A 26,318-nucleotide genomic window follows, 5' to 3' on the forward strand; every position below is an offset into this window, starting at 1 on the left:
CTAGTACTCTGTTCATATTTGCGAAAAATTATGGTTTTTTCATTCGAAAAATTTTACATGCTGTTTGACAGCTAGCTGTTGGTTTTAATTTCGTGCGAAAGAAGTGCTGCGTATGTTATTTCGTGTGGAAAAATAAGGTTGACAGATTTATTTCACATGTTTTCCACAATAAAAACAGAGTACTGCTTTTGCGAAATTATTTCGCATATATTTCATTCCAAATATTTTATATGTAGTTTGACAGCATTTCGCACGAAATTTTGAACAGAGTACCTAGCTTTACGTAACAACGACACTACACAATTTTATAAAAAAGCGCCTATAGAAAGTCCACATTCGAAAATCACTTTAACTTGAATATAACTTAAAAATGCATGATTATTTTAAAATGTTTAGCTTTTATTTTGAGACATTTGTGGAATATTACGATTTCATGTCTGGCCTTATATTCTGGGCATTTTTCGGCCAGTGCTCTCAATTCCCTTCGTTCTAGTTATAGAGCGATGAATCCAACAATATGATATTGTTAACAAATCTTGGCTAAATTAATGACAAATTTTGGCATTTAAAAAAAATTTTCTTAAATCTATATAAATAAAAATCAAATGTCGTTCGTTGGTAATTGCATCAGTAGAGAACGGCCAAATTTTTTTAGACAAATTTTTTTTTAAAATGTTGGTCATAGCCCAACTTAGGTCTTTACGGAATTAAAAATTGACCACGCCCACTTTTTCGATTTATCTAAAATCGGAAAACGGCTACATCGATTTGGCAAATTTTTTGTTTAAATTATCATAGCAATCCAATTTAAGTTTTTACTGAAAGAAAAATTGATCACGCCAATTTTGTTTCGATATATCTAAAATCGCAGGACGCTTGGACCGATTTAACTAATTTTTTTTTAATGTTCGCAATACATAGTCCGCAAAAGTTTTTACATATATAAAAATTGTCCACTAATACGCCCACTTATTAAATACATCTGCAAAATTCATCGTCTTTGATCAATCATATTTCAGACCAAAAGTAGATTTTTTATATAAAAACTCAAAATATCTAAATTCGCTAATAACTTGGCCAATAAGCGTTGAATCAAGAAATGGAGCTGGATCTGTGATCACTCAAACTCAAAATATCTAAATTCGCTAATAACTTGGCCAATAAGCGTTTAATCAAGAAAAAGATCTCGATCTGTGATCACTCATATTTCTGACCAAAATTTCTAAATTCTCTAATAACTTGGCCAATAAGCGTTGAATCAAGAAAAGGAGCTCATTCTGTGATCACTCATATTTCTTAACAAAAATCGATTTTTATTCATATAGGACATGGAATAACACAAGCATTTTTTTGCTTGGACAGTACAACGTCTGTCGGGTCAGCTAGTTCTACAATAATTTCAGTTATAATCTTGCCAACAAATTAAGTCATACAATCTCTAGTTAAACTTACAAAAAGAGTTAAAATAATATAATTCATGACATCAGTTTAGCAGTAATAATAAAGAATTCAACAAAATAATTAATTAAAACTCTATTTAAATAATTTAAAAACAGCTAAAAAATGTATAAACATTTCAAAACAGATTCTTAACTCGTAACATCATCGAAATTTGTTGTTTGGTTTTTGAAGAATGAATATCTAAAGTTAGTAATCACAATTGTTTTAAATCGAAATTTACGGATTGATGAGCAAGTATTTTGAGGGTTTAGGCTAAAGTTGTGTACTTTTTGGCAACAAAATATTTTAATTAAAATTTGGTTTTTTGTTAAATATTTGCCACAAGTAGCAACAATATTGTCATTTTAAAGCTAAACACAACCTATTATTATGATATAATTTAAAACTATAAATCATATTTAACCTCAGCCATAACCCCGTGATAAAATATCAAACACAGAAGCTGTTTAAAACTTGACATGACATATGAATCATTTGAAATCTTTTTGTTTATTTTGTTTAGGGTTTAAACTGGGTTTTAATGTGTGTTTGAAATGGCCAAATATGTAAGTTTGTGTAAACGTTTCGTTTTGTATCTTAATCTTGTATGTTTAGATACATTGTTTTTGCAAATTTATCTGCTTGACTGAATAGGTTATTGACTGTTTTTTTTATTTCGTGGGTTCTTGGGTTTTAAACAAAAACTCTGCGAAAAAGGTCTGCTTTTTTTAATTGTTAGTCTAAGATTTAAACAACAATTTACAAGATTTTAAAGCAGAACCTATGTTTCCAAAAAATGTTTATTTGTATAGAATTTGAGTTTTTTTGAAATTTAAAGCCAAAATCACTCGAGCATTTCTTTAGATTTTTTTTATATTTTTCCAAGAGTCATTGTTCGGTTTTTATTTTTATTTTAAAGTTCTTTCTCTTGAAATTTGTTTTCTTTTAAAGTTTGGTTGGTTCTTAAACACTGACTCCAACGCCATTATGGTTGGAAATTGTTTTAAGCAGTGAAATTGTTATTTTGTTTCCTCAGTAATTATTTGTTTTCTGTCTCTATTTGTTTAAAAATTTACTTTTGTTGAACAACTTTAAGGTGAAAAGTTGTTAGAAGTTACTTTTAAATATTAGTGTAAGCTGACGGAAGTGTGTAAACGGATTTGCCAAAATAAAATCTCAGTAAATTAGAAAAAAGAAAAGATTCTAACAAAAACCAACAAAAATAACAGTTTGTTAATTTTTATATAAAAAAATTATATCACTTTTAACTTGCATTTCATAAGCAACGGTTGTAGATTTTTATTTGTTCAAAACTATAAAAAATTTATTAAGAACTGAAAGCTTTTCACACTTTCAAATACAATTATAACAAAAAAAATAATCTTTTTATCAATAGTTAACAAAAATAATAAAATAAAAAACCATTATAAAATTAAATAATAAAAATAAATATAAAATTATGATACGTTGGAAATTGTTTAATTGTTACCATCAATTATGGACTTTAATAAGTTTATGCTGTTTTATACAAAGGACATGTAGCTTAACCGTGGATAATCAATTGGTATCAGCTAGAAATGGTAAGTTTTTTTTTTGTTAATACTTAAATTAGTTTATAATTATTTAATTATCTTAAAATTGATGGAATTTTGTTTAAAAAAAAACTTAAAAATTTTAAGAATTTAAATAATTTATTGAAAAATCATAAAATTGGTCCTTCGAACCTCATTTGAACTTCGACTACTGCTGGTTTGAGATTTCTGCCAGCTAAAAATTTTAAATTAAATTAAAAACCATTTCATTATTCAGGTTTGAAATAAACTTGGGCGTGCATAGAAATGTCTAACTTTTAATTATGATTTGCGAAACATTTGAGAATTATTGTCTTTTCAATAAAATTAATTTTATTCTAAAACTCTTCTCAAACCTTATTTTCTACTGTATTTTAAATATGGATTACAATGAAATAGAAAATGAAATATTTATGTTGAGCATAAATCATCATATATAATAAATTGATCAAAAAGAAGCAGGAGCTTTTCTGGCAGAAAGCGTGCTCAGTTTGTATGACTGTCGGTCTCTATTATCATTAGTTTCTTAGCTGAAAAATATAAGAAATTGACGTCAAATAACACTAAATTTATTTTTTTTAAGAATCCTCATGACAATTCCTCAAAATTTTGTCCGCTTAATTTATTCGAGCTTTTTTTTTGTCAATTTAAATTCTAATTTATTGACCTCTGACCTCAGATTTACAAAGTTTGTTAATTTGTTATTTATTTGCGATATTTCGCTACTCCATTTTATAGCATATTCAGGGAACAATTAACAATATACTCGTATGTATATGCACACGAGGATGGCTCAATAAGTCCGTGACTTTTTGAATGAAACACAGATTTTTGGATCCTTTGAGCTCTATACAATTTGTCCAACATTTTGGAAACATCACTCGGGGCTAAATGCGGAGAATCGTTCCACCATTTCGTAGCCTAATTAATGGATTTTTGCCATAGAAAATGCACATGAGCAAAAGTGGTAGCCATCTTGTGGAAAGCTTTCTTGAGCCAATTTTTTACCACTGAAATTGATTGTGCAGTGTTCCCATAGTATTTATCAAGCTTAGGCTTGGTTTGAGTAATGGTTATTTTCCGCAAAATATAATGCCAAACACAAACTAATTGAAGCAGCTTGTTCAAATTTTGACAGGAGTCAACTGACAGCAGTGTCGCTCTCTCAGTTAAGAGCCGGATATAGCAAAACTTCACAACCATTTCTTTTCAACTCGTATTGCAACATGTGGCCGAGCGTTGTCATAATGGAATATTAAGACTTCATGTCTGGCCGCATATTCCGGACGCTTTTTTTCGGCCAATCAGTTGCATTCAGTTCAGGTTCCCAATGATGGTGTGGTCAGATTTCAGCCGCTCATAATAGATAGGACCCTTTTGGTCCCACCAAATGGACATTTGGCTTTGGTGTCATGGATAGCTTGTCGGCCGGCCTTCACATACGATCTTTTACGTTTCGGGTTATCGTAATGGATCCATTTTTCATCTCAAGTAATGATTCGATGCAAAAATTAGTTCCTTTTATAGCGTTCAAGCATCATTTCGGACATGCAAAATCTTCTTTTAAAGCCTCTCGGCTTTAATTTGTATGATACCCAATTCCCCTGCTTTTGGATGAATCCTCCTGCTTGCAATCGTTTTGAAATTGCTGATTTTACAAACTCTTGTTGAGTTTTAAAACAAACTTCATGGAGTAATGCTTCAAATTCTTGGTCCTCAAACTTTTTTGGCTGGCCCGGGCGATCTTTGTTTTCCGTGTCAAAATCATCTCTTCTGAACCGATCAAACTATATCTCGCACGTTGAAACCGATGGATGTCATTCACGATAAGCTTCGGTATGCTTCAACGGCACTTGTTTTGAAATTAAAGAAGTAAAGCAAAACTTCCCGCATATGACGCTTTATTGATACAAAATTCGACATTTTCAAAGCAAAAAAAAATTGTTGCTTGCACTATAATCTTCAATAACACAGTGCAACACGAACAAAAATAACCATATACGGACACCACTACGTGATAAAAGACCAAAAAAAAGACCCGCCAAAGTCATGCACTTTGTTTATGGGCCTCCAAAGATTTGTGGCCTCGGTGTAATTTTTGCAAAAAAGTGATCATTTTCTCAGGCTCATGTCTTGCAAACAGTTCGGAATTTTAATTTACTCTCTGAGGCAAAGTTGTAGGCCTTGTCATAAAGAACATATAAAATCAGCGAAACTTCATCTTCAAGATCAAACTCGCAAAAAACTTTAAAAAAATTAAATTTTTTTTACCTTTTTCCCCTGTTCAGTTCCAAACCGTTCAAAACTCAAGGAAACAATCAACTACAAAAATGTACCTGAGATCGCAATAAACAACTTTCTAGAACATATGAACTTCCTAGGAATGATTCTTAACACCGTTTGAGTAGGTCAATATAAGTTAGTTAAATTATAACTGTTAAATTATTATAAATTAAGGCATACTTTTAGGCAGCTTTAAAATTGTTCTTTATGACAAGGGCTACAACTTTGCCTCAGAGAGTAAATCTAAATTCCGAACTGTTTGCATGATATGAATGAGCCTGAGAAAATTATCACTTTTTTGTAAAAATGACACCGAAGCCCCAAATCTTTGGGGGCCCATAAAAAAAGTTCATGACTTTAGGCAAATCTGGGAGATATGGGTCTTTTTTGGTCTTTTAACACGTAGTGGTGTCCTTATATGGTTATATTTCCATGACTCAAAATATTACACACAGTCTAAATACGTTAGAATAAATGACAGATATGTGACATATAATTTATTAAAAATAAAAACCGCATGCTAAAGATACGCAATCTATAGTTTTTGTATTTCAATACAAATTATAAAAAAGTTTTGTCATCTATAAATAATTATAATTTGATTTGACAAAAATACCATGCATATTTCAAATGCCAAATTGTACATTTTAAACGAATTTTCAAAAAACTAAAAAAAAAAACACAAAATGAGGATAAACAAACGCAAATTTTAATAGTTACCAATTTGTAATAGTCGGATTTCGAGGTTTGGTCACAAATTTTATGTCGTGGTCTATTTTCTAATATTTAATTACAGATTATTTCCTTGGGCTGCTTATTTTCAATTTTGTAATTTAAAAATTTTTAGGACATTATTAACCCTTTTATATCTGGGGTCAAAGTTGTTCAAGGCAATTGCAAACCTTGGGACATTCAAAACGGAAAAGTACAAAATAAAAGATCCCCCCAAATGAACACCCCAGCTATTTAAAAAGAAAGCATTAACAATTTAATAATTTCATTTAAACAATAATACAATAAATTGCGTATGACCTTCATGATGCCACACCACATACTATTTATTATTCATATGACAAATTTACGCATTAATTAGCTAAATTTTATAATAAACAAATAATTGTTGGAAAAAAAGTAAAAATTAATTAAAATTCAAACAAATAATTCTATGACACGACCTTTGCAAAAGTTCATCCATATAAAAATCCCTATTGTTTACAATTTAAAAAGGAAAGAAATTTAAATAATTTATGTATTTTAAATTATGACAAAATCATAACAATTGTTATTAATTAAAACAGCTGAATTAAACAAAAGAACAAATACTATTTTATTTATTGTTATGTTAATTAAAATTTAATAAAATTTATTTACATAGTTGCTAATACAATTAATATTTCATCACAGAATTAAAGGACATTTGTCAACTGCCATCAAGTTATTGCAAACAAATTTATATTTTTCTTCATAGTTTTTGGTTTTTTTAAAAATTTAATGGTAATTGGCATTTGAGATTTTTAATTGTTATTAATAATAATATGTATTAACAACAAAATTTTATTTTTGACTTTCAAATGAGTTTTGAAATGAAAAAAAACGTCAGTTTGTATTCATGTGCTTTAGTTGGAGTTTGTATTTTTAAATACCAACTTTTTTTCTAACCGTCATGCACCAGAAATTGTTGTATGTTTTTGTTTTATTTGTGGCAGAATTTTTGATGTTGTTGTTCATCAGGGATGGAAATTTTATGGTGAGATTTTACTAAAAATCGTATTCACTCAAAATGAATACCAATTATATTGCTCAAGTACCACAAGTTTTTGCAAATCTTAAAAGTTACTGAAAATTCTAAATTATCCATTCCTGATTTTCACGAACTTTTTATCATTGTTTCTTCACTACATATTTAGTATGTGGGTAAATATTGTTTTTATGTTAATGACATGACTTCTTAACTTGCATTTATTTCTGTTTACATGATGGTAACTATTTTTACACCTTTATACAGATATTAAGATACTTAGACTCATAACGTAGCCTAAAAAGTTAATTATATGTAAATTTAAATGAGTTAGTTTCGTTTGAGTTGAAAATACATATTAAGATTTAACACATATTTACCAAAACAGTTAACAAATAATTGTTTTAAATGTGATGTTACTTACTTTGATTAACAAGGTCTACATTTGAATAATTTGAAATGAGTACCCACTGTGTAAAATAGTACTTTAAAATTTCTATGTAAGTTTTCAATAAAACTTGGGTGAAGGTTGTTGTAAATTTAATTATATGGTAGTTTGATTAGGGGACATTGATTGTACTGATGTTCTATCATGACAAATGCGGGATTTTTTTAAATTTTTAGCTTTTATTTTGAAACATTTGTAAAATATAAATTTATTCCAAGTATTGGCGATTGTTAGCTATGACCTTTTCCCATCTTTCTGGCAACATATGGATTCCGAGCCAAAAGAACTGTCCATCTTTTGAGGCCAAGAACGAATCAAGCCTATTTCGGATACTCTGATCTAAGAGTTCTAAGGTGCATCTATCAAAAGAAATAGTAGTCGGACGGGGCAAGATATTGACTATAAGGCGGGTGAAGCAAAACTTCCCAACCACTTAATTCTAAATAATTTTTAACATGTGTTGCAACATATGACCAAGCGTTGTCATGATGGAATATTAGGCGCTACGAAAAAAGTCCCCAATGAACAAAGTCCCCAAACCGCAAATGAATTAAGGCCGCATATTCTGAGCGTTTTTTGACAAATGCTCGCTTCAAAACGAAAGAGGGTCTGGCCAGATTTCAGCAGCTTATTATTATGGATATTTGGCTTTGGTGTCGATTCGGCAGATTGCCTGGGTTATCATAATGAATCCATTTTTCATCGCAAGTAATGATTCTGTGTTCAAGCAGCGTTCAAGCAGCATTTCAGACATACGAAATCGTCTTTCAAGGTCTCTCGGCTTCAATTCGTATCGTACATAATTTCCCTGCTTTTGGATGAATCCTGCCGCTCACAAACCTTTAGAAATTGCTGCTTGATTTTGCAAGCTCTTGTTGAGTTTTACAATAAACTTCATGGAGTAATGCCTCCAATTCTTGGTCTTCAAATATGTTTGGCTGGTCTGAGCGATCTTTGTCTTCCATGTCAAAATATCCACTTCTAAACCAAACAAACCATCTCTCGCACGTTGAAACCGATGGAGCTTATTCATCATAAGTAAAGCAAAACTCCCCGCATATGACGCTTGTTGGCTCAAAATTCAACATTTTCAAACCAAAAAAACCGTTGTTGTTTACCCTATAATGTTCAATAACTAAGTGAGAATAAATGACAGATATGTACCCTTCAAAATGACATATAAGTTGTTAAAAACAAAAACCGCGCTCTAAAGATACGATATCTATTGTAAATCCAGCATGTTTAAGTCATACACCCAATAGTTTGGCATCTTTTCCTTCATCAGCAATTCTCCTAATTTTTTCCACATCTTCGAGTGTGGTCTTGTTGTTGCCTTGTCTTTCATGTCAATATCAAACAATTTAATGTTATATTAATCGAGCACCAGCAACAGTCACTATTTGACCAGCCTCATTTATGGAAAACTATAATGTGTCTCCACCACACAATCCGCACCAAACAGATACACGTTTCTCTGAATCCAAAATTCGACAGTTTAACGATTAACAAAGCCATAATCGCTTACGATGATTATGATCAGATTGTGACCGAACTTACAGTTTGCGTATTTCAAGCAAATGATCTAGTTATATCGGCTTCCTCAACTCTTCCAAAATGAAAGCTTTGTTTCAAACCAAAGTTCAAGTTGAAAAGTATTCATAATTGTGTCTTCAGAGAACATCCAATTTGTCTAGATCCCAAACAAAATCATTCTAATACCAATAATACCAGTTTAGGTTGACTCACCGGTACTTTATTACCAAAGTTGGTTTACACTCCGTTTTCCTTACTTTTCTTAGACGTGCAAAACGTTCTGCAACTCCCATCATTCATATTCCCCTGTAAAGTCTCCCTTATATCACGACAACAGAACCAGTTTCTTTTCCTTCGTAGTATCACAGAATTGTGTCATCAGATGAGAGCAGAAAAAAACTCCATCCAATTTGTTTACATTCCGAACCAAGTATTTCTAATAATGTTAGTCAACCTAAGCTTATCCCATATTTTTAACTATAATTCATTACCAAAGTATCGTTCACAGTTTACTATCTTTTCTGATAATTGACATGCAAAACGTTCGGGAACTCACATCATTCTTAACCTCCTCATACCTTCGGAAATCCGTATCCCGAAACGTTCTACCCTTCTTACGACAACATAACCATTTTCGTCTCCTCCCAAATGTACCAGAATTGTGTTATTAGATGACGGCAATATAACTCCATCGAATTCATCTAGATTCAGAACCAAATCATTCTTATAATACCAGTCAACCTAAGCTTATCAGTGTCCAGAATCATTCTAGTCTCCTTTTTATCGGATGAAGTCATCCTAAGCGAAGTTCATATATTCTTTAGTACCTCATTACCAACGTATCGTGCACAGTAATCTTTCCTTACTTTTTCGATAATAGACGTGAAAAACGTACTGCAACTCAGAAGCTCCTCATAAATTCTGAAAGTCGTATCCCGAAACTTTCTAGCCTTCTCACGACAACATAATCATTTTCTTCTCCTTCGTAATGTCCCAGAATTGTGTTATCAGAGAACAGCAAAATAACTAAGTACATCCAATTTGTCTACATTCCGAACCAAATTATTCTTATAATGCCAGACAACCTAAGCTTGTCCCAAATATTCCCCTGTAATTCATTACTGAATAATCGTTCACGTTCTGAATCCAGAATCGTTCTAGTCTCCTTTTTATCGGACGACAACAGAAACATTTTCCTTCGTAATATCCCGAAATTGTATTATTAGAGGGCAGCACATAATATTCATTCAATTCGTCTAGATCCCAAATAAATCTTTGGAATAATACCAGTCAACCTAAGCTAATCCCATATATTTTCCAGTACCAACGTATCGTTCTAGTACTCTTTCCTAACTTTTCTGATATCTAATACATAGATGTTTAAAACTTTCTGCAACTCATATACTCCTCAAAAGTTCTGAAAGTCGTGTTCCGAAGTTTTCTAGATTTCCCTTATCTCACGACACCAGAATCATATTCTTCAGCTTTGTAACCAGAGCTGTGTCATTAGAGGACAGCAACTCCATCCAATTCGTCAATATCCCATCATTATAATTCCCTGAGTATTGGTCATATTCCGGTTTCCTAACTATTGTGATAATGGACGAAAAAACGTTCTGCAATTCTCATGATTCATATCCTCCTCATAACTTCTGGCAGACGTGTCCCGAAACTTTCTAGTCTCCCTTATAAAACAAAAGAACTCGATCCTTCTCATTTAAAATATCCCAGAATTGTATCATCAAAGACAGCAGAAAAACTCCATCCAATTTGTCTAGATCCCGAATCAAATCATATAAATAATGCCAGTCAACTTAAGTACTTCATTTTCTGATAATATAGTAAAAAATTTAACAACATACATCATTCATATCATTCTCATAACTATTGAAAGTCGTATCCAAAAAATTACTCACGACAACCGAAACATTTTCTTCTACTTTGTAATGTCCCAGAATTGTGTCATCAGAGGACAGCACAAAAACGCCATACAATTCGTCTATAGCCCGATGCAAATCATTCTAATAATCCTTACATTTTCGATTATAGACATGCAAAACGTTCTGCAACTCTCGTCTTTCATATCCTCTTCTTAACATATTCCACTTTCAAGTCTCCCTTTTATCGAACGATTACAGAACCAGTTTCTGCTCTTTCGTAATGTTGTCCTGCTAAGTGGAGCATGTTTATCATATAAATCAGTCACTATCGAATTAAATAAAGCTATAAAGCCATTTCGAAATACCTGTAATTCCTACAAAAATAATCTTATGAAACCTATTACATCCAATAGTGATATGTGTATCCAACATCAGAATCTGTACTATACAGAGATCATGGTTTCAATAGAAACTTCTAACAAATACAAACTCTTCAATAATTTTAGTATTGAATTTTTTTCTCTATTTGGACGCACTGACGGATTTCGTTTCCGAATAAATGTAATTTATGAGTTCGGAATTAAATGTTGTACTCCTCATGGAGTAGGGTTGCAGAAGCAAGTAAAAAATCCAGATTGTCTTTGGTGTTTAAATTAATTTAAACATAACCTGAGAAAATAATATAATTATTGTGATTTAACTACTCTGAAAAGCATGAATCTTTTTAACATATTTTATTTGCCATTACAAACGATCTGTCACTCAAACTAACTAGCCCTAAATTGCATAATAAACAATTTCATTTTATTAAAAAATTTATTTAAGTGAAGTAATTTTCTTAAATGAATGACCTCTTTAGCATTGCATAATTTCCTTTATTATGGCAAAAACCTAAACTAAAAGAAACTATTTAAACACTTTTAATTTCTTTAATAAGTAACAACATTTCGCCATTTATCGTTATTTTTTCTTCTTCATTGCAGATTGTTTTGAGCGTGTTGCATTGGAGGCCATGATACCGTTTGAGAAGACGTTTAAAACCGAAGACACCAATTCGTTGCGCATGTGCAAAGAGAGGTGTTTGCAAGAGGGTGACAGATGTCAATCGATATCATTTGGGTAAGTCTGTTGTTATTTAAATATTTAACAAATTGAATGCTTATCTAATACTTTTACTTAACAACTACTTATTAAAATAGAGTGCACCGACGTGGAAATGGCACTTGTCAGTTGTCTAAGGAGAAATATAAACTTGGCTCACGACCTAATGGTGTAATATTTGATCCAGATTTCGATTTATATGCTAGAAAAACAAATTGCTTTGATTTGACGGACAACAGTCTGCAAGAACAATCTGATCACTTGGAGCAAACTAATGGTTATGGCTCAAGCTTGGCGCCCACCGCTCCTGTACTACTGCCAAGTAGACCTTCAGAGGGTACACCTATCTTGTTGGTGGAGCCTAGTCCTTCAGTAATGACAACGCTGCAAGAGGATCATACGCGCTATGCTTCTCCCACTGCTAGTTATGATGATCCAACTACTATTTTTACACAAGGTCCACCCACTACATATGAGCCCAGCACACAAAATTTACCCTCTACCACAGCCAGCCATGGTGATCGTTTGTATTTTTCACAGGATATTTATCCTTTGTATAAATATCCCACCCTATATGAACCCAATTATCCAGCACCTAATCAGGATGTATATATTCCGGGTGGTTATGCTGCCAATGCTCAAGAGGTGGAAGATCGTTATAGGCCTACTTCGTATGACAGCAGTGTGAGACCTTCAGCTCCGCCCAATTACAATGGTCCACCTAAACCCATCTTTGGTTTGGGTTATGGCAACGGTTATAGTTATGGCCAACCAGAGTCATATAATCCTGCCACCATGAGACCTCAGGATTCCGGTTATTCTTCTAATTCCCAAAGGCCCACCAATATAAATAGAGATCCTGCCAGACCCCCGGGTTATGATAGTAATCACAGGGATCCCAATCGGCTTTCTAGTTATGACAATGACAACAGAGATAGAGACCCCTTAAGGCCCTCTGGTTATGATAGTACTTCACCTGCCTCACCTAACTATCCCAGGCCAGATAATGGTCAAGGTGCTGCACCTTCTTATAACACAAGGCCTAGTAATGACCAGGCACCCTATGGGCCCAGACCTAATAATGATGAGCACAATGGCCCACCACCTTATGGCGTAAGACCTAATAATGACCACAGCAGTCCAGCTCCCTACGAGCCCAGACCCGAAAACTCTCACAGCTCTCCAGCACCTTATGGGCCGCCTAGACCTTCATCACAGCGACCTGGTGATTTTATGGACTTTACAAATAGACCAGATGCACCCGATGGTACGGCTAGACCTTCCACGTATGGTCCTAGTGGCGGTAATAATAATTTCGATAATAACTATATGCGACGAAATGGTACTGCTGCGTCGCGACCTGGTGGTGGTTACAATGATGATAAACACATAAATACCTACTTTAATCCAGATGATTATTTAATGGGCAATAAAAGTAAGTGTTGTAATTTTAAAATAATTAAGTTTTGCAATATAGTTTGTATTTTATTAACTATTTAAACTTTTAGAACGCCCTGGTTCTTATGAAGACAGTGAACGTCCAGATTATAATCGAGCACCAATGAAGGGTAAGTTTGTTAGCAATTATAAGTAATATGGTTTCAGAGTATAAAAACTATTAAAGAGCTTTAAGCTGTATAAATATTTGCCTGTGGTAGTTGGTAAAATCAAGCATTAATTATTTTTAAATATAAAAATTAATTACAGTAATACTTGCTTTAATAATGTTGACCAAAAGAAATATCAAGTACTTGCTACATATTTTATTTATGAAAAACTAGTTGATCGCCCCGGCTTCGCCCTGTAGCATTTACTAATGTTAGTTCCTCAAGTTTCTCCAACCCACTCACACCAGGCTGTTCTTATTTATTTGCAAATAAAATATCTAAATTTGTACTGCATACTTTAGGGAGCTTTTTTATTACAGTTGACTGGACTCACAAAAAAAAGAATTTCCGATTTTTACCCGGAATTTTTGAATTTTTTTTTTCTTTACAAACCATCTCCTGAAAATTTCGAATCGAATAAAAAAAAATCAGCCAAGTCGCTCCAGCCGTTCTCACGTGATGACATTACATACATGGACCATTTCATTTTTATATATATAGATACAATTAAGGAGCTTACTGCAGTTACTCAATATAAAATGCAAATATTAAATAAAGCTACTTAATGGAAACTACGATTTAAACAAAATTATATCTCGTTAGTTTTGATATAAATTATTACCATTGATAAAATTACTTACTTGTCTACTCAATCTTTTGAAATATTTTGGTGTCCCACATTTACTTAATATCCATAAACAAAACCAAAAGAAAAAATTCTGAAGGCAATGTGGAATTTTATATATCTCAGTCATGGAAATATAACCATATACGGACACCACTACGTGATAAATGACCAAACAAAAAAAGACCCGCATATATTTGTTTACTGTAACCATATATATGGTTGATACAATCATGTGAATCGTAAGTTAACCATATTATGGTTACCACAATCATGTAAATGGTTACTGTGACTATAATATTGTTAAAAATCTTGTAACACTATATAAATGGTTACAGTAACCATGCCCAATTATATTTTTTCTCTGCGTGTAGATAACTACGGGTTTCGGAAACAAGTTCCCTAATTTCGGCAGAGCAAATGCCGTTGTAGTATCGGTAGATCACTGAAACACAACCCACATTGCGACGATGTTTCAGTGAGTCAATAGAGCTGGATACCCTACTGCCACCGATAAGCACCTTCGCCTTCTCCTGTACGCGGTCGAGTAACTCCAAAATGGAATACGAAGCACATGACAGTTGGTGTAAATAGTATGGAGATCAGATGGAGTCAAGTATTTCCTACACCGTTTTAGAAAACCAAGGCACTTGAATGCTTCTTTCGACACTTAAAACATGTGTTTTGTCCAGCGGACATCGCACTGAATACTAATGCCTAGAATATCATGAGCTTCTGATTTTTTAGTATTTACTACCCATAAAAACAGATGGAACAACATGATTTCTTGTGCGTTTGTGAGTTAACATACAACATTGAGTCTTGAGAGCATTATATCGAATTAATTCGCAGAATTCCATTCAGAGATTGTCACAAGATCTTATTTTTCATGTTTTTCCTCACTGCCCTAATCTCCGAAAGGCATGGTATATAATTGAATGACTATAAATGGCAAATGTTGCTGTCATCTGCAAAAGAATAGTTAGGGTTGGAAGTTTTAAAGAAATATAGTAGAAGAAAGGACGTAGCTTTGCGGTACGCCTGAATTGATCTTGAACTCGTTTGATGAGATTCCATCTATAACAAATCTGAGAAAGCTCGATATAAATCGTCGGAAGCAATAAGTTTTGATAAAAGCGCACTCTGTCACACTCTATTGAACGAATTAGAAATATCTAGAGCCTACACTTTACTTTCACCAAAACGGTCAATGGAATGATATCATTCTTCCGATAGGAACGCTTGTAAGACTCCCATACTGTCGGTCGCTGAGTAAATTTTTGGTCTCTAAATAATTAACAAGATGGTAGTTAACCTCTCCACAACTTTGGATAGTGGATAACAAATTGCTATTGATCTATAATTTTTCGAGTGGTTAACATCTCCCTTTTTTAGGAATTGGCGTTACATTAGCAACCTTCCAACATACAGGAAATTTTAACACTGTAATGTAACGTTAACTTAGGAAATTTTTGTGAAAATCACTGAAAAAATATTTAAAAACTGAGAGATTTTCCTAAAAATTTTATATAAGCAAACGTTTTACTGAATCAAGTCACTAAAGTTACTAGATTCATTAATTTTGAATAGCAAAAAAAGTACCATCAGAAGAAAGTTAATGTAGACATTTGTGCCCTGAAAAAGTATCAATAATTTCCCATTCGTCGGCATAAAATGAAAACCAATTAAATTTTGAAGTAATAAAAACTATCATTAGAAGAAGGTGCCATACATTTCATTCAACGGAATCTTAATTTCAATAACTTAACTTTTTTTAATTTAAAAAAAAATCAAAAAGTACCAGAAAATAGGAAAACTACCCATGGACATCCCTTTGTAAATTGTTACTATAATCATAGTGCTCAATTTAATTTTTCATTGATTAATTTAGAATAGTGAAAAAGTACCATAAGAATAAAAAGTACTAATTACCAGTTTTTGTCCCATTTGTATTGATTTTTCAAAAATCATTTTGGCGAATGTTTTATCATAAGGCTGTGACTTAAACTTCGTGAATTACATTAATTTCTTGGGAAAAAATTTGCCTTAAAAAAAGTACCAAGCTGTTTATTTTAGTTTTCCGATTCCTATTATGTCAATGGTGGCACATTTGTTATAAATTTCATCCGTTTTGATCATTTATTTTAGAATACAATTTCCCGTATTTACCCTTTTTGACGCTAATTTAAGTAACAAAAATTTCATTCGAATAAAAATCATATCGTAGTAGGAGCTCTTAATTAGATAAGTCCAAAAAGGTATACAATTTTGACCCTTAAAAGTTCGTATTAGTAAAAGGTACCACATTACCCCTTTCTACCCTCTAAATATTAGATTTTCAAAAGGAGTGTGATTTACATCGAATATCGCATTATTATGTCTAAAAATAATATTTCATATTGGGAACATTGTTGCCTGAGGAATTGTGTTAAAATTTGTAAAACTTTAAGAAAGTTTAGTTAAAGTCTAATGAAATTTATTAAAATTCGGAATTGACTTGAGTTTAAAATTTTTTTTTGTTATTTCCACCACCACTAGACATTGAGAATTACAAAAAAAAAAGAAACTTTAAATCATAAGCAACATTTTGAAATATGCGAATATCCGCATCAATAGAATACACACACAAACCATCAATATTTAATGCCAAACATACATCAAATTTTTGACTACCACTCAAAAAGTAATTAATAATTGTGCAACATCTAAGCGGAGATGCAACCTAAACACACACTACATTATTTTGATTTATTAACAATTTAAATATGGATTAAATTATCGTTTTATTTTTGCAACAACCACCACAAAAACTTAAGATTTTAACAAAAAGAATGAAATACGAAAATAAAAACAAGCCAAAAAGAGATAAACAATCTAACAAGAATCATACATCAAGGTGGCATTAACAACACTGCAGCTGCTACATCATCATCATCGTCATCCTCAACTGTTGATGTTTTGTTTAGCATTTCCGTTTTAAAAATATATACAACCAACGTCCATGTAAAGGTTATGTTTTAAAGACGCCGCAACAATATAAACAACATTGAATCAAAAGCTGCCTCAAACTCATACTCTTGGTAATGATGGCTTTGGCCGTTACAAAAGAAGTTTTGTAGTTGCAGAAAAAGAAATATTAAATTAACATAACAACAATTAACAAGGCAACGTTTGTTTTTTATTTGCAAAAAAAAAACTGTTTAAAAAAATCTTATTGCGTAAGTTAAGAACTGTGAAGTTTTTCTCATTGTAAATTTTTTAAATATAATAAAAAGTTTTAAAACGTCTAAAATTTATAACCCAGATACACATGTGTTAAGCAAATAAATATAAAAAGGTACTTTTTGCAAACTCGATCTTCAAAAAAGAAAAATAAATTTTCTTATCAGTTTACTCTTCACAATGGTAATATATCTCAGTTAAAATAATCTAGCCTTCACAGGTTAATCAGTTATCCTTCAAAATTAAGTTTTAACCCAAAACCCAACCGAACCCGCATGAACGACATTTCGCACAGAACCAAATGCGATAAAAACTTCATAGAACCGATCTACCGCTAAGATGAGGCCCATTTGTCCATCAAGGCTCTTGTTAGAGAGCAACTAATTTTGTTAAGCCTAAGGAGCCTAGAGATTCCATTAATCAAAATGTTAATATTAGCATTTATCCCCCTCCTTTGAAAATTAAATAATATTAAAGATAGTACTCAGAAGTTGCAAAAAGTACCACTTTCCCAACCTTTATTTTCTAGTTAATGAAAGTAGCTGAAATATGTATAAGGTAACATCCGAAAAAAGAAAAAGTACTTTCACTTTTTCTAGTCTTATCCACAAATACTCTTGACACACAGAAAAAACTATTTCTTAAACCGTTCCAATTCAAATATATATCACATATTTGACAATTGAATATACAATTTTCGTTATTGGTTGAAATTTAAATACAAAAATTATCTATTCAATAATTTTTGTATTTAAAGTTCAACCAATAACGAAAATTGTATATTCAATTATCAAATTCAATAGAAATTATCAGAAAATTTTGTTTTTGAGCACATGAATACTTGATTCAATTATGAAATAATTAAAACCAGTTCAAAATGTGATAAATGTTTAAATTGAAATATAATTTTTTCTGTGCATGTATAAATAATTTCGAAACCAAAAATTAGAAGATTTGACCAAATAATTCTTAGCTTCCCATTTGCGGGTACTTTAATATTTTTAGTTTCCAGAATTTGGAAATATTAAAATAATACTTTTAAAACAAAAAGCGCCATTACTTAACTAATTTCAAGAACATAAATAACTTTTATTTTGCTAGCTAGATTTATGATTAGAAAGAATTAAAAAGTACCCACAACATACATATGTATGTCTCCTAGACCACACATTCAACGATATGTCAGCCAAACTAGGAGAAATACAGACCACGACAAGGGATGGTGGTTTACATTTTAACATAACAAATACCAAGGTCATTCTATTAAATACCACCAACTCCGGAAAGTTTTGAAATTGACAATGTAGATCTTGAAGATGTCCACTCTTTAATATATCTGTGTAGTGTCTTATCAGCATCAGGCTGTGAATCCTGGAACACCACAGATAGCGACTTGCAGGTATTCATTAATCTCTCGTTAAGAAAACCGCTCAAGATATTTTGTCCGAGACCTGTGGGAAAGAGCAACTGCAACACCAATACGTATTCAGATAATCAATTGTAAATGGAGTTGGATTGGCCATGTTCTCAGACTCACCAACGACAACGTAGCCAAGATGGCAATTTAATGAAAGCCCCTGGGCAGGCCCAGTAACACCTGTAGGAGACAAGTCGAAACTGAAACAATTTCAACTGGAAAGTCGTGGGCCGAAGTGAAGCTGATTGCTAAGGATAAATCACAATGGAAAATTTTTGTTGTGGCCCTTTGTTCCACCTTGGAACCATCAATATATAAAAAGTACAAATTTAAAAAAAAAAAATAAATAAATAAACAAAAGTACCATTAGATATATATCAAGTTTCTCTATTAATGCATGATTTTTACTTTTATTTTTCTATAAAGTATCAAATATTTAGTTGATTTTTATTTATTATATTTCCTTTAGCTTTTCGTACTCCATTTGATTTTTCGGAATTCGAATCTGAATTAGTATCAAGCTTATATTCGTCTAAAATTAAGTGGAACTGGAATGTAGAAAATTGGCAACAATATGCATTGAAGGGTTAAAAAAAAGTACCATTAAGTGATAATAGTACCAAATTTGTGATTTTTTCCCACGCCTTTGACACTTTTAAAAAGTCATGTTAGGCAAAAGTTAGCTTCAGAAAGATATGACTCAAAGAAACATAATGTTAAATAAAAGTACCGAACTGTTTTCCCGAGTTTTCCCTATTCTACTTCTTTATGTTAACGTACCATATACCACCCTGTTATTTTATTTATGCATTACTGGTACTAAAAATGTTAAAAACATTTAGTTTTTTCCGCTAATCAATTTATAATAAAATAAATTAAATTTTTATGCATTTTTGTCTCTTTTATATCTCGATCAGAAATGTTTTATTGGGTATACGACTTAAAAATGCGAAATATATAGGCATATATTTTGAACGCGGTTTTTGTGATTTTGAAGGGTACATATCTATCATTTATTCCCACTTAGTTATTAAAGATTACAGTGTTAACAAAAACTTAGTTTGTTGCTTCGAAAATGCCGAATTTTATTCCAAAAACGTGTCATATGAGGAAAGTTCTGCTTCACTTCTTTAATTTGAATAAAAAAGTCTCGCTGAAGCACACCAAAGTTTATGGTGAATGTGTTGCAACGTGTGAAAGATGGTTTGTCTGATTCAGAAAAGTTTGAAGACCACGAATTGGAGGGATTACTCCATGAAGATTGTTGCAAAACTCAACAAGAGCTTGCAAAATCATTGGGCAGCATTTTGAAAATGTTTTCGAGCAGCAGGATTCATCCAAAAGCAGGGAAATTGGATTGAATTGAAGCCAAGAGACCTTGAAATTGACCAAAAGCAACGGTCAGACATGAAAACGAAATCTTCCATCATGACAACGCTCGGCCACATGTTGCAATATCTGTTAAAAAGTATTTAGAATGAAATGGTGGGGAAGTTTTGTCTTACCAGCTTTATTGTCAAGACCGTGCTCCGTCAGACTACTATTTGTTTCGATCGATGCAGAACGATATCTCTGGGATATGCGTCACGTTGAAACATTGTATCGGATATTGGTTGGATATCGTTCTTGGCCTCAAAAGATGAGCAGTTCTTTTGGCTCGGAATCCATATGTAACCAGAAATATGGCTAAAGGTCATTGCTAATAATGGCTAATACATTGAATAAATTTATATTGTATAAATGTTATAAAATAAAAGCCACAAATTTGAAAGAAATATCGCATTTTTATGTAATACACACAATAAATATTTAGGTATTATATGGCCGGGCTTGACCGACTATACTTTCTTACTTGTTTTTGTTTGACAAAATGTAGTGTCACTCTGAAATCTGGCCAGACCATCACATGGAACCTGTACCGAACGCAACTGTTCCGTTTGAAGCGAGCATTGGCCGAAACACGCCCATCATATGCGGCCAGACATAAAACCCGACTTATAATCCAAACATTCCCCATCCAACTGCTATTTATTTCGATCGATGCACAATACGCTGCACTTCAGAACAGAGTATCCGAAATTGGTTTGGTTCGTCCTTGGCCTCAAAAGATGAGCAGTTCTTTTGGCTCGGACTCCATATGTTGCCAGAAAGATGGGGAAACGTCATAACTAACAATTGCCAATACCGAACACGAAACTCTCGTAAAAACAACATGCTTAATTTGACAGTTCAGCATATTTTTTACAACATAAAATTAAGCTCTCCAATTTCGAACAACTTCAATATATTTGGCATTTTTGATCATAGTGGAAACGTAATATTAATTTGTCAAATCATGAAATTTTCTACAGAATTCCTCATACATTTCTACATAAGCAAAACACTTTACTCTACTTGATTTGCTGAAAATTATTTCAATCATTTTCAAAGCAACATTATTGTGCGTCTTTTCTTACTTGTTAAATGTCAATGCCTATTTTACAAGGTGATATCAAATAAGGAAATAAAAAAATCAGATTGATTTCAAAAATTCGAATAACAGAAATATTTCGACATGATTTGCTCAAAATAACTGCTTCGATCATAGTGTGAACGTACTATACCTGCCAAGTGTCAAATTAGGTATGGCATGTGTCATTTTTCTTGAAAACGTTTCTTATAAATTAGTTCCACCACCAACAATTATTTCTATTAAACAAGAATTTCATAAATTGCTCTCATTAATTTTAAAATGAAAATACTTTTCATAATAATTTAATAACTTAAAAAAAAACATAACCTGATGTGTCATCCCTGCTATAGTGCTAAAATTTAAAGAATTCAATTAAAATCATCACATTTTCAAAAGAATTCTTTTGTTTTCTGGTGTTTGTATTTATTTTTCTAATAAACATGTCATTAAAAATAGTTTTTAAATAAACCTCCATGGAGCCATGGAGACCATTGACCTTTTTGAGAAAACGGAAATACTTTGTTGTAGTCAGAGTGTTTTTACGCCTAAAATTCTACACAAATTAAACACTTCCAACTAGAAAAACATAATAAATGTGTTTTTTCCAACTTGTTTACTTTTGTTTAGATTTAATTAAGTTTACTGGAACTAATTTGAAGAAGTTCTTCTCAACTTTAAGCTGAACTGATTTTGATGAGTTTTTAATAGTTGTAGTCATGTGTTTTAGTTCTTGGGGTTTTGGTTAGTAGATATATTAATAATACACAAATGTGCATGTTGTGAATTCTAAAGATTATGTCATTCTTTTTTTTTATTATTATTAGTTTATATTATTATAATTATAGGGTTTTGAACGTTACACTTGAGTTCCTGGTTATTCCTAGCTATGTTTCAGTTCATCATTTGTTTTATTTTTAGCTTATGTTATGCTGTTTTCAGCATAAATTCTGTTTAAGCTAAATTAAAGTAGTCATCGCTATTTAACACCTGTAGTTTAATTAAATTTAATTATTTTCATTTTTGTTATAATTCTATCAACAAGACTATTTCATTTATTTAATATTTGTCAGCTATAAATTTTCTTTTACACAAAATTAAAATAAATCCCCAAATGAGAAAAATAATTAAAAGCAGTTAATTATTTTGTTAAATGTCCAAAACTGTAATTTGGGTCATAGAGTTATTTTAAAAAAAATTTCATTTGCATCGTTATTTTGTTAATTTTTTTTGGTATTTTTGTGGTCCACACAATGTTTATACAATATGTACTCGTATTATGTTTAATTGTTGATATTTTTATTTGATTTAAAATAATTTTAAATTACAAAACCTACAATAACCAAATAGTAGTAGCATACATACATTATTTGTATAAGTATATACATCAAATGAACCTATATTTTCGCTCTATTTGTCATCGTGTCATGCGAATTTGTATGTTCTACATCTGTCGGTCGTTCTGTCTGCACCTATTGAATACTCAAAGAATGCTAACCATTCACAGAATTATTAAATAAAAACCAAACTAATAAACAATTGCAATTGTACTGGCACATGAGAGTCTGTACTTTATTTTGAATTAAATAAATAAATATTTACACACACACAGTCAGTATTAGAAATGTTTTAATGGAAATTCAATCAAGCCTTAAAAAGCGGCTAAAAAGGGTTGAATAAATTGAATGAAAATATTTTTAAATGCTTTTTTAGTTTAAACCAGTAAGAATGTTATATTCGGTTGTGCCGAATCTTATATACTCTTCACTTTAGTATAAATTAAGAAAAATATTAAAAACTATTTTTGGTACAAAAAAAATTTTGGTTTAAAAATAATTTTGGTAAAATTTGTTTGCCGATTTTCTCGATTTTTAATAGCAATCTAAGTTGGACTATTGCGGTTATATTGATGTATCAGTCATGTAATTAAGTTATTTGGGGGCTTAGGAAAGTTGATTTTAACATACATTGAGGCCCTATGCTCCATATAGGATCAACGGGAACATACATATGGCTATATCCACTCTGCGATCTATAACGATCCAGAATATATATGTATAGGTTATGGGGTCGTAAATGAAAAGTGTGGAGATTGAAAACAATATGACAAACTTATATTTACCATTCATACACAGAGAAAACTGATTCGTAATAGCAACCGAATTTGTTGCCAATCGAATGATTCTGCATTAGTGATCGAATTTTACAGTTATGGCTACAAAATTTTAGAAGTGGTAACAAAAGTTTGGTTGCTTTAACCGAAATTCTTCTTTATCCATTGATTTTCTGTTGCTAGAACCGAAAAATTCTATCTGTGCAACCGAATCATTCGATTGGCAACAAATTCGGTTGCTATTACGAATCTGTTTTCTCTGTGTGATGAAAGGTATAAAAATTAATTTGTTTTTGTTATTTTTGTCATTGAAAATATGAAATAATCTAGAAAGTGTTTTGCAAACACTTTGTTACAAAAATTCTCGAAAAAGTTCCATGCAACACTGTATGGTGTCTTCGATTACCTATTCATTGTGTCTTAGCTTAATATCAGCGAAATAAAATGGTGTTAGTTCAATTCATTTTCCAGATACTGATATCGCTATCACTGTAGATATTTTATATGTATACCACAAGCAACATGCAGAATTTGACAGTGCAACACGAAAAAATAACCATATACGGAAAGTTATTTTAAAGAAAAGACCAAAAAAAAAGACCCTTGTCTCCCAGTTTAGCCCAAAGTCATGCAATTTTTTTTATTGGCCCCCAAAGATTTGGGGCCTCGGTATATTTTTTGCAAAAAAGTGATTATTTTCTCAGGCTCATATCTTGCAAGCAGTTCGGAATTTTGATTTACTCTTTGAGGCAAAGTTGTAGCCCTTGTCATAAACAACAAAAATTGTGAACATATAAAATTAAAAAAACTTTATCTTCAAGATCAAAATCGCAAAAAATCTTTAAAAAATTCGAAATAAATTTTTTAAGCTGCCTAAAAGTATGCTTTAGTTTATAATAATTTAATAGTTTATGGCCCAAAACACTTAATTCCTTTAGTTTTTTCTTACTAACTTATATTGATCTGCCTAAACGGTGCTAAGGATTATTCCTAGTAAGTTAATATGTTCTAGAAAGTTCTTTATTTAGATCTTAGGTACATTTTTGTAGTTGATTGTTTCCTTGAATTTTGAACGGATTGCTACCTATGGACCTGAACAAAGTCCTTTGCAACGACGTATATAAGACCATAGTAAGTTGGACCTACAATGGGTCAAAATAGGAAAAAATATTTTTTAACCAGATTTTTTTTTTCACCAAAAGTTTTTTTTCGCTAAATATTAAAAAAAAAAAAAACAAAAATTAAAAAATAAAAAAACAATTGGAAAAAAAAATTCAAAAACAACTTTGGAAAAAAAAATAAATTTTGTTTATTTAAAATTTTTATTTTGAAGTATAATTTGGTGAAGCGTATATAAGTTTCGGCACAGCCGAATATAGCTTCTTACTTATTTCATTTTATATGTTTACAATTTTTGTTCTTTATGACAAGGGCTACAACTTTGCCTCAGATAGTAAATCAAAATTCCAAACTGTTTGCAAAATATGAGCCTGAGAAAATTATAACTTTTTTGCAAAAATACATAACAGTTCTTTTTTTGTGGTCTTTTGTCACATACTGGTGTCCGTATATGGTTATATTTCCATGACTTAGAAAATTACACATAGGCAAATTCAAATTAAAAATGCTAGATTATATTAGGAATGTATTAATACTGATAGCTTAAAATCATACCAGGAAAATCTGTGGCTTGTGTTGTAATGTCGTGTAAAGATTTCCTATCCAATATAATTTAAGTCTTCAGATTTCAACAGAAATCGGTTTGTTTTGTTATACTGGCCAGCAGGGGTTGGATATGGTTTTTGGTCAGAATGTAATATCAAGCTATTTTTCTATACAGGATTTAATAGGCCAAATGCCTGACGACTGTCTTTATTATTCCGTTTTTTTCTGGGCGAGTCAAAGTCCACCTTTGGCGCATAGTTATACCCTACACCATCATAGTCTAACACCCACCTTAAAGTATACCGATCGACTTAGAATCACTTTCTGAGTCGATTAAACGATGTCCGTCCGTCCGTCTGGTCGGCTGGCTGACCATGTAAACCTTGTGCGCAGAGTACAGGTCGCAATTTTGAAGATATTTCGATAAAATTTTGTACATATTATTTTTTCGGCCCAAGGACTAAGCCTATTGAAACTGGCTGAAATCGGTCCATTATTTCACCTAGCCCCCATACAAATGTCCTTCCGAAATTGGACTTTATCGGTCATAAATGTTTATTTTATAAATGTATCTACACAAATTGCACTCCAAATAAGTTTTATATATACAAAATTCATGTCACCAAATTTTGTTACGATCGGTCCATAATTAGTCATAGCTCCCATATAGACCCGCTTCCGAAAATCACTTTAATATGCATTAAATCGCTTAAAAATTTTGGTATTCAACATAGTAAACTTTCATATAGACATAAATCACACGACCTAATTTCATGGTCATCGGTCCATAATTGGTCATAGCCCTCATATAAAGCCCACTTCCGAAAATCTCTCAAAGATATAAATTATTGAAATTTTAAAAGAAAAATGGTTTTGCTCTTTTACTTAGTGTAGGGTATTATATGGTCGGGCTTGACCGACCATACTTTCTTACTTGTTTTTTTTTTCTTTTTGATGTTTATCTGCAGGACTACACATATTGTCATTTGTTAGTGGGGGCTATTTTTGGTCTGAAACTCTCAAGTTATGTCTCTTTTATGCATTCTATTTTCTTCACCTTACCTGGTCCAGAATACAGTTAAAAAACGTATACAACATGTGGCTTCACAGTATCAGAAAGGGAGATAAACTTTTTGGGGCCGCCTGAAACTTTAAATTTTGGAGGATAATATGCAAGGCGTAATATAGTATTTAATTGATTTTATCAGCAGAAAGTCAGTTGTCAG

The 26,318-nt window shown here is 31.8% G+C and overlaps 1 protein-coding gene across 1 annotated transcript in view; it reads left to right on the forward strand.

Moving 5' to 3' along the window:
• Window positions 1–2,899: 2,899 nt before the first annotated feature.
• LOC135961608 (uncharacterized) overlaps window positions 2,900–26,318 on the forward strand; it is a 35,168-nt gene continuing 11,749 nt past the window's right edge. Inside the window, exons 1-4 of the mRNA XM_065513135.1 lie at window positions 2,900–3,020; window positions 11,877–12,012; window positions 12,093–13,429; window positions 13,503–13,562. Coding sequence (XP_065369207.1) covers window positions 2,900–3,020; window positions 11,877–12,012; window positions 12,093–13,429; window positions 13,503–13,562 — 1,654 coding nt within the window. The remainder of the gene's footprint in view (window positions 3,021–11,876; window positions 12,013–12,092; window positions 13,430–13,502; window positions 13,563–26,318) is intronic.

The sequence above is a fragment of the Calliphora vicina genome, chromosome 5 (genome assembly GCF_958450345.1).
Source record: "Calliphora vicina chromosome 5, idCalVici1.1, whole genome shotgun sequence".
NCBI classification, from domain to species: domain Eukaryota; kingdom Metazoa; phylum Arthropoda; class Insecta; order Diptera; family Calliphoridae; genus Calliphora; species Calliphora vicina.